Source organism: Doryrhamphus excisus, linkage group LG23 (genome assembly GCF_037039965.1).
Source record: "Doryrhamphus excisus strain RoL-2023G ecotype Guam linkage group LG23, RoL_Dexc_Guam_v1.1, whole genome shotgun sequence".
Lineage (NCBI taxonomy): Eukaryota > Metazoa > Chordata > Actinopteri > Syngnathiformes > Syngnathidae > Doryrhamphus > Doryrhamphus excisus.
In genome coordinates this window covers 9,029,332-9,047,894 of record NC_136379.1, presented here as the reverse complement: position 1 = coordinate 9,047,894, position 18,563 = coordinate 9,029,332, and the positions used below count along the sequence as shown (strand labels likewise).

The 18,563-nt window shown below is 41.0% G+C and overlaps 1 protein-coding gene across 1 annotated transcript in view; it reads left to right on the top strand.

Moving 5' to 3' along the window:
- The window catches only part of LOC131105642 (protocadherin-1-like), a 123,026-nt gene extending 112,318 nt beyond the window's left edge, over nucleotides 1-10,708 (top strand). The window contains exon 5 of the mRNA XM_058054005.2: nucleotides 8,437-10,708. Within this exon, the coding sequence (XP_057909988.2) occupies nucleotides 8,437-8,861 (425 nt within the window). The 3' untranslated portion in view covers nucleotides 8,862-10,708. The remainder of the gene's footprint in view (nucleotides 1-8,436) is intronic.
- The last annotated feature ends 7,855 nt before the right edge of the window (nucleotides 10,709-18,563 follow it).

Below are 18,563 nucleotides of genomic sequence, written 5' to 3'. Positions count from 1 at the left end.
AAAACTAAAATCTCTTACCGTGCTGTTAACTACTCCCTTCAGAGAGCGGCGCAAACCGGGTCTAACAAGGACAGAAAAACGCCGCACAAATATCTGAGAGTGTGTAGTTTAAGACAAAGACGCCTCACAGGTCATCACCTGGCAGCTGCACTAAATAGTAGCCGTCAAACACCAGTGTCAGTTTACAATTTTACAAAAATAAAGTCAAAATATTAAAAAAAAATTTTTTAATATCTAATAAAAAAATAATAAGAATAATGTTGTGCTATTATGAAGAAAAATAACCGCCATTTTGTAGCATACAGTTGTTATTCATTGCTGGAGCCTATCCCAGCTGTCTTCAGGCGAGAGGCGGGGTACCACCCTGGACTGGTGGCCAGCCAGCCAATCACAGGGCACATATAGACAAACAACCATTCACACTCACATTCATACCTATGGACAATTTGGAGTTGGCTAATTAACCTAGCATGTTTTTTTTTTTGAAATGCGGGAGGAAACCGGAGTACCCGGAACATGCAAACTCCACACAGAGATAGCAGAGGGTGGAATTGAACCCGGGTCTTCTTGCTGTGAGGTCTTTGCACTAACCACTTTTTCCACCGTGCAGCCCTGTTATTTTTTTTTTATTATTCTAGCAATAGAATTAAACAAGAAAACGGAAAAAATTAAGGTCCTTTTAAAAAAATAAAGTCAAAATATCTACAAGAAAAAAAGTTGCAATATTATTAAAAAAATAAGAATAATGTTGTACTATTATGAGAAAAAATAACCTCAATTTTCTAGCATACAACTGTAATATTATTGGTTATTTTTATAGCTTTAATATAGAAAAACAAAAGAAATAACAAATAAAGTGAAAGTGAAAGCAACATAACCACGTGTTGCTTTACTCAATATCAAAGTACCAAAGTTGTACAGTACATTACAGTACAGTATATTTCTGCTAAGTGTGTAAAGACAGTACTGCGTTTGGAATAGCAGTACACACTCAGGACGTAAGTGCACACAGTATAGATCACAGTATAGTGTACTTAGTGAAGTTAGTGAAGTAGTTGAGTGTCGTCGTTGTCGTCGGCTTCCTGTCTGGTATTGGAAGACGGCCGCGTCCCATTAAGGAGTCTCCTCGTCCCCTTGGCCCCTCCCACCTCGCACGCGCCCCCCCGTGCATCCTGGGAGATTTCAGCCTCGGGGCTGCAGGCCTGCAAATTTATTCACTTTTGTAGGATAATTGAATTTTTCTGTCATAGTAGGCCGATCCCGCCGGGATGAGAGCGAGTGCGTGCTCTTCTTCTTCTTCTTCTTGGCACTATTAATAAGTGACGGCTTGGCGTGGCGCCGCATGTTTCACCTCGCCGCTAATTCTGTACCTTCTCAGATGTGCGTAGAGTCGCTGTTCGGTTGATGTTATTTACGTACAGGCGGCACCGCCGTGCATCCTGACGGGGAGGGTCACCTATTTCCAGTGAGGGTGGGGGTGGGAGGGGGGGGGGGTGGCGCTGCGTTTCCTGTTTGATGCGTGAGGCGACGCTTTTCATTCTACAACGCCGCCGTTTGATGCACAGAAAGCGGAGATGACAGCCGTTCCGCTCGACAAAAAAAAAAAAATAAAAAAAAAGAAATAACGTGTCCGTCACGCACCGCCGCCATGTCACGTCACAGAACACTCGGAAGGACAGAAAACATCCGGGAGTTATTACCGGATTGGGAATTGCGTCACTTATCATGATTAACCTGAGTTAATCTCATCATCGGGCGAGCCAGCCAATCACGGAGCACATATAGACAAACAACCGTTCTTCGGGCGAGCCAGCCAATCACAGGGCACATATGGACAAACAACCATTTTTCGGGCGAGCTAGCCAATCACAGGGCACATATAGACAAACAACCATTCACACTCACATTCATACCTATGGACAATTTGGAGTCGCTAATTAACCTAGCATGTTTTTGGAATGTGGGAGGAAACCGGCGCATGCACGGGGAGAACATGCAAACGAGGGTGGGATTGAACCCTGGTCTCCGAGCTGTGAGGTCTGTGTGCTAACCACTAGTCCACCGTGCAGCTTATTATTATTATTATTATATTGGGTAAAAAAGCTTTTTATGCATATCAATTTCACTCCTTTTGCTCATGTTTGCTTTTTTTTAAAAATTCTTCTTTATTCCCAAAATATTTTGGAACTTTTTTTGGCAACCTACCTAATTTTTTTTTTTTTTATTTCTCATAATATTACGACTTAAAAAGAATAATATGCTGATTTTTCTACTTTTCTTATTAGATGATATATTGAAGGGGCAGCACAATGGTCATGTTGTTAGCACGCAGACCTCACAGCTAGGAGACCAGGGTTCAATTCCACCCTCGGCCATCTCTGTGTGGAGTTTGTATGTTCTCCCCGTGCATGCGTGTTTTTTTTTTTTTTTTTTTTCCGGGTACTCCGGTTTCCTCCCACATTCCAAAAACATGCTAGGTTAATTAGCGACTCCAAATTGTCCATAGGTATGAATGTGAGTGTGAATGGTTGTTTGTCTATATGTGCCCTGTGATTGGCTGGCCACCAGTCCAGGGTGTACCCCGCCTCTTGCTCGTCCAAAGACAGCTGGGATAGGCTCCAGCACCCCCCCCCCAACCCCCCCTTGACGTTCCCTCGGACAAAAGACGCTGATGAACGTTGCCCGTGTATAAGAAAGCCTGAGTGTTGAAAAAGACGTTTTCTCTCAAGCAGAAGCTGAAAGGTTTTTGCATGCTTTTAAAGACCCGGCTCTCTCTCTCTATTTGGCACGCACGCTCGCGTGCACGTGCACGGCAGTCAAATATTTATGTTGAGGAGTCGCTGCGCCGTTATTGCACTTGAAGGCGCTTCAGGCGTGGTCTTTCTCAAAACGCTGGCAAACAAAACGCTACAAAATGAAAACCAAGCCGCAGCTCGGCCTCCTCTGCGGGTGCTGATGCGGGGGCGGAGTGGGGGGGTGGGGGGGAAATGAGGGGGGGTGTTGCTGATGTAGCCACATAGAAGGAAAATAAAACATAAAGGCGACATTAATTTAAGAAAAGCAGGAAGCTGAGGTGGTGGTGATGGTGGGGGGGGTTATAGTGGGGGGGTCTGTTGGCAATGAAGTCTTCTTTCATTTCAATATTTCATTTTTTTTCCTCTTTTCCTGCTTCCGCGCTGACATAAATTACTGTCTCCTTCATTTACTGCCAAACCCAACACATTATACCCCCCCCAACCGCCCACACCCCGTCTTCTTTCCCTCCAATTTCATCTCCCCTTCGTCCTCTTCCCCAGCTCTGTGTCGATTAATTAATTGCCGGCTAATTTAATTTCTCAAAAAGTAATAACTTGTTTAAGCGTGAATAAAGACTGACAAGACAAAGTTCTAATCTGCCCCAAGTTTAATTAGAAACGCAGAGGTTTGTACCAGGGGGGGTCAGTAAGAAGCTGAAGGGAGGGAGGGGGGCACGGCAGGGTGGACGGACGGCGGGACAAACCGGGACGCATCAAAAAAAAAGAAACATGAGATCGGCGTCGTCAACTTCACAGAAATAAACAAAACATAAAGAACATTTTTGTTCATCTCTCCTTTTTTATTATCCCTCAGCATATTGTAAAAATATTATTTATGTTAATTATGAATGACAGAAAATTAAATCTTATAATCATCAGCTAGTACACAAACATCCCGCGTGACCTTGGCTTGTAAATCCAGCAGGGAGTGAGACCTCACGTATGATTTGATTGGCGGTGTATGCTTGTTAACATCATTAGAGCCCTCTAGACATGATATAACACCCCTATAGTCACCTGTGCACTCCTATCGTCCATTGTAGTGTTGAAAACTTAGATCACTCCACCACCTCAGCCGCCATGCTGCCCCAAAATGTGTTATTTTACCATCATTAGAGCTCTCCAGACATGGAATAACACCCCTATAGTCACCTGCCCAGTCCTATCGTCCATTGTAGTTTTGTAAACTTTAATCACTCGACCACCTAAGCCACCATGCTGCCCCAAAATGTGTTATTTTAACATTATTAGAGCCCTCCAGACATGATATAACACCCCTATATTCACCTGTCCACTCCTATTGTCTATTGTAGTTTTGAAAACTTAGATCACTCCACCGCCCGAGTCGCTGTGCTGCCCCAAAATGTGTATTTTAACATTATTAGAGCCCTCCAGACATGAAATAACACCCCTATAGTCACCTGTCCACTCCTATCGTCCATTGTAGTTTTGAAAACTTAGATCACTCCACCACCTGAGTCGCCGTGCTGCCCCAAAATGTGTATTTTAACATTATTAGAGCCCTCCAGACATGAACTAACACCCCTATAGTCACCTGTGCACTCATATCTTCCATTGTAGTTGACATAATAAGACAAAATAAGACAGAAAACCTGTTTACCACCTTCTAAATGTGCCTTTTTAACATTAAAGCCATCTAGAAATGACTACAGACGTAGTTCACAAAACATAAGAGACATAATAAGAGAAAATAAGACATAAAAACTGAGATCACTCCACCACCTGAGCCACCATGCTGCCCCAAAATGTGTTATTTTAACATTATTAGAGCCCTCAAGACATGGAATAACACCCCATAGTCACCTGTCCACTCCTATTATCCATTATAGTTGACATAAGAGAAAATAAGACATAAAAAGACATAAAAAATCTAGATCACTCCACCACCTGAGCTGCCCCAAAATGTGTTATTTGAACATTATCAGAGCTCTCAAGACATGAAATAACACCCCTATAGTCACCTGTCCACTCCTATCATCCATTGTAGTTGACATAATAAGAGAAAATAAGACATAAAAAGACATTAGACATAAAAAAATCTAGATCACTCCACCACCTGAGCTGCCCCAAAATGTGTGATTTTAACATTATCAGAGCCCTCAAGACATGAAATAACACCCCTATAGTCACCTGTCCACTCCTATCATCCATTATAGTTGACATAATAAGACAAAATAAGACACAGAAAACCTGTTTATCACCTTCTAAATGTGCTTTTTTAACATTAGAGCCATCTAGAAATGACGACAGACGTAGTCACATTTAAACTCTTATCACGCAACATAAGACATAATAAGACAAAATAAGACAATAAGAATAAGAAAATAAGAAATAAACCGCCATGCTGCCCCAAAATATAACATTGGTTTCAGTTTAAGAAGCACCTGCAACTAATGGAACTTACCAGGAACTATCCATGGTGCTGAATGCTGCCTTCAAGCCTGGGTGCTTCGTCTCCAATGCAGTACTTCTGTCAGTACACTTTGTTCCTGTTATGTTGAGCGTTACAACTAGTACTACAGTATATGATGCATACAAATACTTTTACTATATAATATATATTCTTTTAGTGTTTTGGTTTTTTTTTCCTGTTAGAGGTCAACACGGGCAGTCAATCACACGAGGGAGTTGTCCTCGTTTTTATGCCGGATGCCCTCAAAGAAGCCTCCCGTGTATTCGGGCTTGGGACATCGCCCGGGGCGGCGTTTTGCATCCTGTATGGGAATCAAACCCGTGCGGTCGGCACAAAAGACAGCCACTATAATAAAATGCTAATACTAAAAATAAGTTAAGGAGTTAGGATTCGGGTAGGGGTGGGGTCAGGTAGGGTAAATTAGCATAAAAGTTAGGGATTCGGATTACAGCCAGGATTAGGATTATGAGTTATGGTTCTGATTATTAGTATGTTTTCCATTCATTCTCTATTTTCCATTAGTGAAGGATAAAAAGTGGTGCTGATCACATGTTAACTCCAGGCTCTGATTGGCTGCTCTGCATTTGTGTGTGTGGTTGTTTTTGTTTCCTTGTTAACTACACTTGCCAAAAAATTTAATCTTTTCCTTAAACATCTGAGCTCAGCAAATAGTATTTTTAAACAAAAAAATCACTACATATTTCATATTTTGACTTTTTTCTGATTTAAATTTTTTGCTGTTTTTGTTTCCTTGTTAAACTACACTTGCCAAAAAATTAAATGTTTTCCTTAAACATCTGAGCTCAGCAAATAGTATTTTTAAACAAAAAAAATCACTACATATTTCGACTTTTTTCTGATTTGAAATTTTTTGCTGTTTTTGTTTCCTTGTTAAACTACACTTGCCAAAAAATTAAATGTTTTCCTTAAACATCTGAGCTCAGCAAATTGTATTTTTAAACAAAAAAAATCACCGCATATTTCATATTTTGACTTTTTTCTGATTTAAATTTTTTGCTGTTTTTGTTTCCTTGTTAAACTACACTTGCCAAAAAATTTAAATGTTTTCCTTAAACATCTGAGCTCAGCAAATAGTATTTTTAAACAAAAAAAATCACTACATATTTCATATTTTGACTTTTTTCTGATTTGAAATTTTTTGCTGTTTTTGTTTCCTTGTTAAACTACACTTGCCAAAAAAATAAAATGTTTTTCTTAAACATCTGAGCTCAGCAAATAGTATTTTTAAACAAAAAAATCACTACTTATTTCATATTTTGACTTTTTTTCTGATTTTTCAATTTTTGGTGTTTTTGTTTCCTTGTTAAACTACACTTGTAGAACATACAGTGGGACCGTATAATAACAGCTTTGGGCCACAAATTGTCCCGGCGCCGCACTCTGGACAGCCCAGCATCACTCATGGTGGGTGGGAATGATGCAATCACATGACTGCTAAAATATGCTAAGATATTATATACGTCATATTTCAACATTATTCCGAGCTGCCGGTGACCCCGCCCACTTTCAGGAAAGCAGGAAGTGCCCTTACTTCTTCAAGGTGCCTCTATTAACGTCGTACTTCTTATCTGCACTCATGGTTGACCCCAGGGGGGGGGCCCACGGTCGCCCCCCCATCGGGCGATGTGGTCGCCCGTCTGCGGTCAAACTAATTAGATTCCCGAGTCCCCCGCTCTCCGAGATGTCAGAGGTATGAAATGGAAATAATTTCCAGATGAGTATCTGACATTTTACGCTGTCAACTTGAGTAAAGAGCCCGGGACCGTCGACTCTCTGCTCCTCCTCCCTCCTCCTCCTACTCCTCGTTCTCCTCCTCTTCTTCTTCTTCTATTTTTCCTCCCCCAGACCCAAAGGTGTTAAAATATGACGTATATGATATTTTAGCATAACCTAGCAGTCATGTGATTGCATCATTCAGAATGATCCCAAAGTCCGAAAGTGATGCTGAGCTGTCCAAAGTGCGGTGCCGGGGCCGTTTGTGGCCCAAAAGCTGTTATTATACGGTCCCACGGTATGTTCTACAAGTGTAGTTTAACAAGGAAACAAAAACAGCACAAATGGAAAAATCTGAAAAAAGTCAAAATATGAAATATGCAGTGATTTTTTTTTGTTAAAAAATACAATTTGCTGAGCTCGGATGTTTAAGAAAAACATTTTATTTTTTTTGGCAAGTGTAGTTTAACAAGGAAACAAAAACAGCAAAAATTTTTAAATCAGAAAAAAGTCAAAATATGAAATATGCAGTGATTTTTTTTGTTTAAAAATACTATTTGCTGAGCTCAGATGTTTAAGAAAACATTTAATTTTTTTGGGCAAGGAAGTACTTAAGCGTTCAGAATGATCCAAAAGTCCAAACCCACAGCACACCCACTCACCATGAGTGATGTTGGGCTGTTCTAAGTGCGGCGCCGGGACCGTTCGTGGCCCAAAACTGTTATTATACGGTCCCACAGTATGTTCTACAAGTGTAGTTTAACAAGGAAACAAAAACAGCACAAATAGAAAAATCGGAAAAAAATCTAAAGTGTTTTTTTTTTATTTAAAAATACTATTTGCTGAGCTCAGATAAAAAAACATTTTAGTTTTGGGGGGGCAAGGAAGTACTTAAGCGACCGCGTGCGTCAGCGGGAATAAAAGCCAGAAACAGGAAGTGGTGGCGATTAGAGCTGACAAAAAGAAGGCTGAGTGGAGCTCCTTTTTTGCAATAAACGTCCATTATGCATGAGACCGAAGCCGTTTTTGGGGGGGGAAGTGCTGCCTTTTTTTCCCGCCAGGACCAAACACCCCCCACCACCCCCCACCTCGAAGCCCCCAGTATGAAAGAATGCTTTAATGTCAGGCATGGAGGAAAGGTTACTTTCTGCATACGCCTTCATCTTTCTGCTTCCATCGCTGACCTTCTCCGCCGGACTTTACTTCTTCCGAAAACGTCACTTCCTGTCTGGCGTTCGCGCTACTTCGTGGGGGGGGGGTTGTTCCCAAAGGATGACATTTCATCTCGTTATAACAAAGTCTTGTTTGGGTTTTAATTGGCTGCCGATCCCCGTTTAACGCTAAGCTAACCCTTTCAGGGAATTAACGCTAACGATGGCGCTCATCCGCGCCACAAAGGGTTTGTGTTTTTGTCAATAAAGTTGCGTTTGAAGTCGTAACATGACAAACAATGGGCTCTCTCTTTCTTTGCAGACTTGAGGCCCCTCCCAGACGTGGCGATGACGGGTAACTGCACGCGCGAGTGCACCGAATTCGGCCACTCGGATTCGTGCTGGATGCCCGGGCAACCGTCCCCCGAACGCAAGGCGTCCAAGAACCCCCCCAAGTTGTCCACCTTCGTGCCTTACCAGGAAACGGACGGGCCGGAGCAGCTGATGGCCAACGGTAGCCCCAAGCCCCTCCCCGTGGAGGAACGCGGACCCGGCGGGGGCGGCGGGGCCGGCCCCAAGGTGGCCAATATGCGCTTCATGACCCCCTACAGCAGTGCCTACCCACCCGGCGCCGACCCGTCCGGTAAAGACTGCGGGCTGGAGGAGATCCCGCTGAGCCAAGCGGCGGAGTACCACTCGGCCACCACCCCCACTGGCCACGCCTCCAAGAGAGAAATCTACCTGTGAGGCGCCGCCCACTTTCCCAAACAACCCGACCGCCCTTTTCCTGTCGCTACTCACACACCCGCCCGACACCTCACTGCCCCTGTGCCTCGCTGTGTTTACACCACAGACTCCTCCCCTTTACCCTTCCACCTTCGCTTTCGGCCCCGCCCACCCGGCTCACCAACCAATCCCTGTAAATGAACTTGGAAGGAATGTAAACATGGTTGTGATCTTTTACTAGCTCCTTGTTGTAAATCCTACTCGGTGTCAAACTGTCTAACCCTGAATGGACTATTTCCTTCCCGACTTTCCGGAACTTTCCGGCATTCCGTTTTGGGTCCGGACCGCTCAAACCGGACCTCTTTTTCATGAAGACCTTTACAGGAATTTGAATCCCTACACCCTTGCTGTTGTGAAGTCTTTTTTCCAGTGTACACTGATGTAAATATGGCTGACGCGTAGGTGGCGGTGACCGTGCCGGGGGGCGTGGTCTTCAGAACCTCACGTGACGCCAACGCCGACGCCGACGCAACAATCGAAGTTGTTCATGTACAGACGCTGACGGGACGGGACGGGACGTCGGGATCGTGAGACAAGATTTGTTTTTTTTTTGATTTTGGGATTATTCAAGTATTCTTCAAGCGTGGGGGGCGGGGGGTCCCGCTTTTACAGGCCCATAAAATGAAAGCAGGGCAGGCCCATAAAAACATAAATATCATAACCGGGCTTGTAGCCTTTAAATGCTAATGAGATAGCATGCTTTTAATCATTTTTAGCCAACATGCAGTATGTATGTGCTTCTTCAAGTACTACATTAAAAAGAAAATATATTCATCATAAAGAATTCATCCATTAGTCATATTTTCAAAAAACATAACTAATTTAGTCTTCTAGGAGTTATACTCGCCATCATTTTCACTCAAAAACATGAAAGAATTTTTATGCCTCGATTTTATTTTAGGGGCCAGTAAAAAAAAAAAAAAAACGAGCCAAAATGGCGGCACGTTGGACACCCCCCCCCCCCCCCGCCCCCCCCGCCTTAAAGAAATGCGCTTCAGACATAATAGTTGATGTTTACAATGTGGAATATTGAACGTGTTTTTTTGTCTTCAGTTGACATTGTTTACATGAATGATGAAAAAAGTCCGATTAAAACGAACGAATGAACGATTGGATCACGTTGGTCGGCCCTCAGAGGGGCGGCGCCCCCCCCCTCTCTTCAGTCCAAACGCTCACACTGGTGCCTTCACAGGTCATGTGACGTGCCGTCGTGGCTCCCGCTTTTAGATGAAAACGTCTAATGAGTAAATTATATTTCTATATAATAATAATAATATTGATAATGTACAGTATATGTAGTATTTTTGTATTTATACTTAGGGCAGCCGCCCCCACTTTTACCGTCCGTTGGCAAGCGGGGGTTTTTCTCTTTCCTTCCCGCTGCAGCGGACCGGCTTCCCAAGCGGCTGCCGTCTTTTGTTGTGTGAGGTAAAGAATAAGGTCAGAGGTCACATCAACTCTTTGGAGCCAATTAACCTCAGGTGACCTTTGACACTGCTGTTGGCTTTGGCCAGCAAGAACACAAACACACACAAATACACACTAGTGTGTTTGAGTGTGTTAGAGTTCACTTTATTTCCTGAAATTAAAGTTTTTTTGGGGGGGGTGTATTCACACTACCAACCCTGGCTTGGGTCCTTGGCTGGTTTGACTAGTGTGAGCGTAGCTGGAAGAAGCGGATCAGAGAATGACTTAGTCACAGAATGACTTAGTCACAGAACAATTTAGTCACAGAATGATTCAGTCACAGAAGGAGTTAGTCACAGAACGACTCAGTCACAGAAAAACAGTCACAGAACGACTCAGTCACAGAAGGACTTAGTCACAGAAAAACAGTCACAGAAGGACTTAGTCACAGAAGGACTTAGTCACAGAAGGACTTAGTCACAGAACAATTTAGTCACAGAATGATTTAGTCACAGAACAACTCAGTCACACAATGACTTAGTCACAGAATGACTTAGTCACAGAACGATTTAGTCACAGAATGATTTAGTCACAGAAGGACTTAGTCACAGAAGGACTTAGTCACAGAAGGAGTTAGTCACAGAACAACCCAGTCACAGAATAACTTAGTCACAGAAGGAGTTAGTCACAGAATGGCTTAGTCACAGAATGACTCAGTCACAAAACGACTTAGTCACAGAACGACTCAGTCACAGAAAGAGTTAGTCACAGAAGGAGTTAGTCACAGAAGGAGTTAGTCACAGAACAACTCAGTCACAGAAGGAGTTAGTCACAGAACAACTTAGCCACAGAACAACTCGGTCACAGAAGGATTTAGTCACAGAACGACTCAGTCACAGAACGACTCAGTCACAGAAGGACTCAGTCACAGAAGGACTTAGTCACAGAAAAACTTCATCACAGAAGGACTTAGTCACACAATGACTTAGTCACAGAACGACTCAGTCACAGAATGACTGGAAGGCACAAGTCCTTAACGACCACGGACATCATTCACAATAGAAATAAAACACAAAGACTAACCCACACTCACTCACCGTTAGTGTGCGTCATGCAAGGGTGTTCAATGTGCAGCCCGGGGGCCATTTGTGGCCTGCAACTGTGACTTTTTTGCTACAGTTTTCCATTTGTTCTGGCATTTTTTTTGTTTTGACAGGTTGCTGGTTATAAAACAAATGGCCCCAGGTTTCACCCCACCAGGACGCCCCCGGTCTAGTATGAGTACATCCAAGTCTTCATTTGACTCTTTCTTGAATGGATTAGCATAAAAAAAAAACATGCCCAATGTTGGTGTTTTCTTCCCAGCGTTCCAAACACGACCCGCTCCTCTGAGGACCAACGCGTGCGTGAACCAATTCCAACATGTTGTCAATGTGCTTTACTTTGAAAGTCAAACTGGTTCCAAACCAGGTTCCGAACCAGACACCAATGTGAACTCCAGTTTGTTCTTTTGCTTTGCTTTTCCCTCCTTTGTGTGACAAAACAAAGTCAAGTTGTTGAAGTCGAAAAGCTAAACTGCTTCGAATCAAAACACCAAAGTCGGTTCCTTCAGCTCTCATTTGCTCCGATGCTACATGCTACATGCTACATGCTACATGCTGACGTCTTACATTACGCCACAGGGTGCCTTGTGTGTCACGTGACGACTGGAGGGGCGACGCCTACCGAGACAGGAAGTCGCGTTTGACGACCGGCGGCGTTTTCGTTTTGGAAAAAGGAAGGAATCAAAGTATTTTCAACTTCAACACAAGCGCGTACAAACAACTTTAAGATGAGTATTTCGTATCTAAATTCACATCTTTGAAGATATTTTAGGAAACGGGACAAAGGGACTGCATCCACCAATGCGGACGCTGGCTGTTTTCTTCTTTGTTTTTTTCAAGCTGTATTATAACTGAGCATGACACGAGCTGTCTTTAGAACTAGAAAAAAACTCTTTTTGTTGTTTTCACCTTTTCACTGCGTTACTGTATGCATCCATCATGTGGGCTCCATCTTCCTTTTCTACGTCTGAGTGCACATCTGATGACCTTTGACCCCAAACAGGAAGTCATGTGGCTGAGGAACAAAGGCTGTGTCTCAGTTGGTGCACTTGCATACTTGCCGCTTCGCCTTTTTTTCAGTGTCTCAGTGTACACTTGTGTACTTCGACTTGGTCTTTAGTACATAAGTACATAAGTCCACGCTTGCATATGTGCACTTAAGTGTACACATCCATACTTACACTTAGCATTTTGACACTTGTGTACTTTTACATAGTCTTTTCAGTGTATAAGTATGTACTTGCACACTTACAATTCATCTTTTGAGTGCATAAGTGTGCGGTATAGCGTACTTGCACTTCACCTTTTCAGTGTCTCAGTGTACACTTGTGTACTTCGACTTGGTCTTTTGAGTACATAAGTCCACGCTTGCATATGTGCACTTAAGTGTACACATCCATACTTACACATAGCATTTTGACACCTGTGTACTTTTACTTAGTCTCTTCAGTGTATAAGTCTGTACTTGCACACTTACACGTAGTCTTTTGAGTGCATAAGTGTGTACTTGCACAGTTAGGCTTTGTCTCTTGAGTGCATAAGTGTACACTTTTGAGTACATAAGTCCACGCTTGCATATGTGCACTTAAGTGCACACTCCCATACTTACACTTTTTTGACACTTGTGTATTTTACTTCTTTTACTTCTTTTCAGTATATAGTAAGTGTGTACTTGCACACTTACTTTGTCTTTTGAGTGCATAAGTGTGTACTTGCACTGTTACACTTTGTATTTTGACTCCATAAGTGCACACTTGCGTACTTACATTTAGTCTTTTGAGTGCACATGCGTCTTCTTTGAGTCTTAAGTGCACACTTAGTCGTTTGAGTGCATTGCATAAGTGAACACTCATGCACTTTCACTTTGTCTTTTGAGTGCATAAGTGCACTCAAGTACTAAAGTACTTACACATAAATCTAAGGAGTACGTTGCATAAGTGCACACTTACTACTGTACAACTGTACTTACACTTAATATTTTGAGTACATAAGTGCACACTTGAGTACTTACACATACATGTTTGCAGTACATTGTACAAGTGCACACTTGTGTACTTACACTCTGTCTTTTCAGTGCACTAACTGCATATTTACACTTAATATTTTGGGGTGCATAAGCGTGCACTTGTGTACTTACACTTCATATTTCGAGCGCATAAGTGTGCACTTGCATACTTAGACTTACTCTTTTGAGTGAAAATGTGCACTCTTGTGTACTTCCACTGAGTTATGAATGAGAAGTACGGTAAAATAAATACAGCCGACTGTCAGTACACAGATGTTGTACTCAAAATACTGAAAAAGGTGAGAGTACAGTGATGGACACTTACGATCCAAATGTTGATGACCGTGTCGTTTCAGTCAAAAAAAAAGAAGAAGATCAATTTTGCATCATTTTCCACGAAGTCAACCATCCCACACTCAAGTGTACACAGGGTACTTACTGAGGTGTACTAACGCAAGTATTCCATTTGAGACACAGTCGAGCCGATGATGTGGAAGTCCCAACTTAATTATGTGAAAGCCACTAAATAAGAGATAATAAAAAAAAAAAAACTCCCTGCAGATCTCGGGCGGGCTAACGAGAAAATAAGCTAATTGGGTCGCGGCGCCGAGAAGAACAAATGATGCCGTTAAACACCCCGAGAAGAATTCATCATTCCACTTTTTTTGATAGGAATGTTTAAAACATCACGAGAAGCTGAGAGTAGAAGAGTCACATGATCATTTTTTTTTTTTAATGTACGTTTCCTGTTTCCCGTGTAGGCTAATATGCTAGCATGAGGTGTTTGTTTGTCGACGTGTGAGCGTACCAAACGAATTCCGTGATTAGGGACGGTGTCACATGACCGCAGGTGTTGTTGTTGTTGTCGTTAGCAGGACAAAGCTACAAAGTCGTTTATTGTTTTTTTTTTGTTTTTTTTTTTTGGTTTTGGCGTGAAAGGAGAAGATGCGTTCGTCCTGAAGAGTCCATGTTGGTAGACTCCATGTGGCTTGCTTCTATTTCTCTAGAAACGACGCTAGCGATGCCTTGTTTTTTGTACAGTTTTATGTACATGCAAATGTAGTCTTTTTTTTTTTCCCAATGAGATGACAAATATATATATATCTATATATCTATATCTATATTCCAAGCGTGTGAAGGATACGTGACGTGTAGGCTCGTCTCATGTTTGTAGGCTCGTCACGACGCTCATCCACGTTTACAAAAAAAAAAAAAAAAACGTTGTTTTTGGTTTTGACGTCACGTTAGCGGAGGAATTTCGGGGCGACATTCCTTCTCTTCCTTTTTTTTTCCATTCGCATGTTTGACTTTTCAATCAATGTGCTCGTTTATTTTTTGCTGAGCAAATCAAAGAACATCTTGTAAGTACTCCTTCCTTATAGCTTTACAATAAAATACATTCGGTAAAACTACAACGCCCCCTGTTGTCAGACTTCCGTACCACTTGACACGACAGAAACATCTTTTGCAGGTTCCTGGGTTATCTTCACTTCTTCTTCTTCTTCTTCTACTGATGGGCGGGGCCATGTAAGGACAAGCAGGAAGAGGAAGAAGATGAAGTTGAGGGATGGTCTACTCGATACCCTGACAAGAAGGAGACGAAGAAGGAAAAGAAGAACTGGAAAAGGAGAAACAACAGCAGACTGAGGAAGAGAAGAAGACTAAGAAAAAAAAAATGAGAAGGAAAAGAATGAGAAAGAGAAATACAAGAAGAAGAAGAATAAATAGGAAAAGAAGCAGAAGGAGAAGAAGGAGATGGAAGGGAAGAAGAAGCAGAATAAATACCAGAGGAAGGAAATGAGAATAAGTACAAGAAGGAGGAGGAAAGGACGGAAAGAAGGAAAAGCAGAATGCGGAGAAGAAAGACAAATCATAATAAGAAGAGATGGAATGGAGCAACATGACTGGATGATGGATGGATGAATGGATGGACATGTGGATGAATGGATGGATGGATTAACACATGAATGGATGATTGATAGAGTAACGTATTTTCTGGACTATAAGTCGCTCTGGAGTATAAGTCGCACAAGGCCAAAAATGCACAATTCGGTAGAAAAAAAACATATATAAGTCGCTCAAGGCCAAAAATGCACAATTCGGTAGAAAAAAAACATACATAAGTCACTCCGGAGTATAAGTCGCACAAGGCCAAAAATGCACAATTAGGTAGAAAAAAACATACATAAGTCACACAAGGCCAAAAATGCCCAATTCGGTAGAAAAAAAACATATATAAGTCGCACAAGGCCAAAAATGCACAATTCGGTAGAAAAAAAACATATATAAGTCGCTCAAGGCCAAAAATGCACAATTCGGTAGAAAAAAAACATACATAAGTCACTCCGGAGTATAAGTCGCACAAGGCCAAAAATGCACAATTAGGTAGAAAAAAACATACATAAGTCACACAAGGCCAAAAATGCCCAATTCGGTAGAAAAAAAACATATATAAGTCGCTCAAGGCCAAAAATGCACAATTCGGTAGAAAAAAAACATACATAAGTCACTCCGGAGTATAAGTCGCACAAGGCCAAAAATGCACAATTAGGTAGAAAAAAACATACATAAGTCACACAAGGCCAAAAATGCCCAATTCGGTAGAAAAAAAACATATATAAGTCGCTCAAGGCCAAAAATGCATAATTAGGTAGAAAAAAACATACATAAGTCGCACTGGAGTATAAGTCGCACAAGGCCAAAAATGCATAATTAGGTAGAAAAAAAACATATATAAGTCGCTCAAGGCCAAAAATGCATAATTAGGTAGAAAAAAACATACATAAGTCGCACTGGAGTATAAGTCGCACAAGGCCAAAAATGCACAATTAGGTAGAAGAAAACATACATAAGTCACACAAGGCCAAAAATGCCTAATTCGGTAGAAAAAAACATATAAGTCGCACAAGGCCAAAAATGCATAATTAGGTAGAAAAAAAACATACATAAGTCGCACAAGGCCAAAAATGCATAATTAGGTAGAAAAAAACATACATAAGTCACACAAGGCCAAAAATGCATAATTAGGTAGAAAAAACATACATAAGTCGCACTGGAGTATAAGTCGCACAAGGCCAAAAATGCATAATTTTGTACAGAAAAACATACATAAGTCGCACTGGAGTATAAGTCGCACAAGGCCAAAAATGCATAATTTGGTAGAAAAAAACATACATAAGTCGCACAAGGCCAAAAATGCATAATTAGGTAGAAAAAACATACATAAGTCGCACTGGAGTATAAGTCGCACAAGGCCAAAAATGCATAATTAGGTAGAAAAAAAAACATACATAAGTCGCTCCGGAGTATAAGTTGCACAAAGTTTATATCAGGCGTCTTTGAGTTTCCAGGAAAGTACTACCCAAATAAAACTTATTATTATTATTATTATTATATTATTATTATTATTATTATTATTATTATTTATCTTCAAGCCAGATGTCATCCTCACTTCCTGATTATGAATTATTTCATTCCAGCCTTTTATTCATCATCTCACTCAATTCTTCATCCAAGACATCCAAGTGTGACTTCCTGTTTTGATTGGCTGCATGACAGAAATCTACAGTACTTGATGAAAAGCACATCAGCTCTTCTCGGCTCAAATCAATACCGTTATTGATTTGCTTAACAATTGCTGGCACAACACACACACACACATACACATACACACACACTGTATAGTTGCTATTGTGTGTCAAGCATCAGAAACAGAATAACGAGATTGCTGATAAAGGATGAGATTTGAATCAAAGTGTGATGTCTCACTCTGACAGAGAAATGAATAAACTGCCACCGCATGTTGCTCAACGCACATGTACACACACACACACACACACACACACACACTCTTGTGTTTGCATAACTATTTAGCCAACCGTAAATTTTCTGCCACACAAAGTCGATTTAGGTTTGAAAGCGCCAACGTTGATGCCGTCAAGGAAAAAAAAAAAAAAAAGCGTGAAGGGCGAGCTTGTGGAGCGTCAAACCTCCTGTGGTCCATCATCTGCACAAATTAGCGTGCGTCTAATTAGCACGTGTTAAAAATAGTTGAAAATAGTTTGTGCATGTAGATCACTTTTGCTTTTCCACTGGAGGGGCGGGGGGCCGGGGGGGGCATGGAAATGTACCAACTATTCATAAAAACACATAAAAGATGCATTATTATACCATTGCTATTATTATTATTATTATTTTATTATTATTTTATGTTTATTATTATTTTTTTTATTTTATTTTATTTTATTTTATTTTATTTTATTTTATTTTATTTTATTTTATTTTATTTTATTTTTTGTTTTGTTTTGTTTTGTTTTGTTTTGTTTTGTTTTATTGTTTTATTTTATTTTATTATTATTATTATATTACATATAATATACAGTGTATGTTGGTTGATTTATGGACCTGTTTTATTTATGGACATTTTGACACTTGTGTACTTTTACTTAGTCTTTTCCGTGTATAAGTATGTACTTACACAATTACACTTTGTCTTTTGAGTGCATAAGTGTATACTTGCACAGTTACACTTTGTCTTTTGAGTGCATAAGTGTACACTTGTGGACTTTGAATTGGTCTTTTGAGTACATAAGTCCACGCTTGCATATGTGTACTTAAGTGTACATGTCCATACTTACACTTAGCATTTTGACACTTGTGTACTTTTACTTAGTCTTTTCAGTGTATAAGTATATACTTGCACAATTACACTTCGTCTTTTGAGTGCACAAGTGTGTACTTGCACAGTTACGCTTCGTCTTTTGAGTGCATAAGTGTACACTTGTGTACTTTGACTTGGTCATTTGAGTACATAAGTCCACGCTTGCAGATGTGCACTTAAGTGTACACTTCCATACTTACACTTAGCATTTTGACACTAGTCTTTTCAGTGTATAAGTATGTACTTGCACACTTCCACTTCATCTTTTGAGTGCATAAGTGTGTACTTGTACAGTTACGCTTCGTCTTTTGAGTGCATAAGTTTACACTTGTGTACTTTGACTTGGGTCTTTTGAGTACATAGGTCCACGCTTGCGTATGTTCACTTAAGTGTACACTTCCATACTTACACTTAGCATTTTGACACTATAAGTATGTACTTGCACACTTACACTTTGTCCTGTGAGTGCATAAGTGTGCAGTTATTTG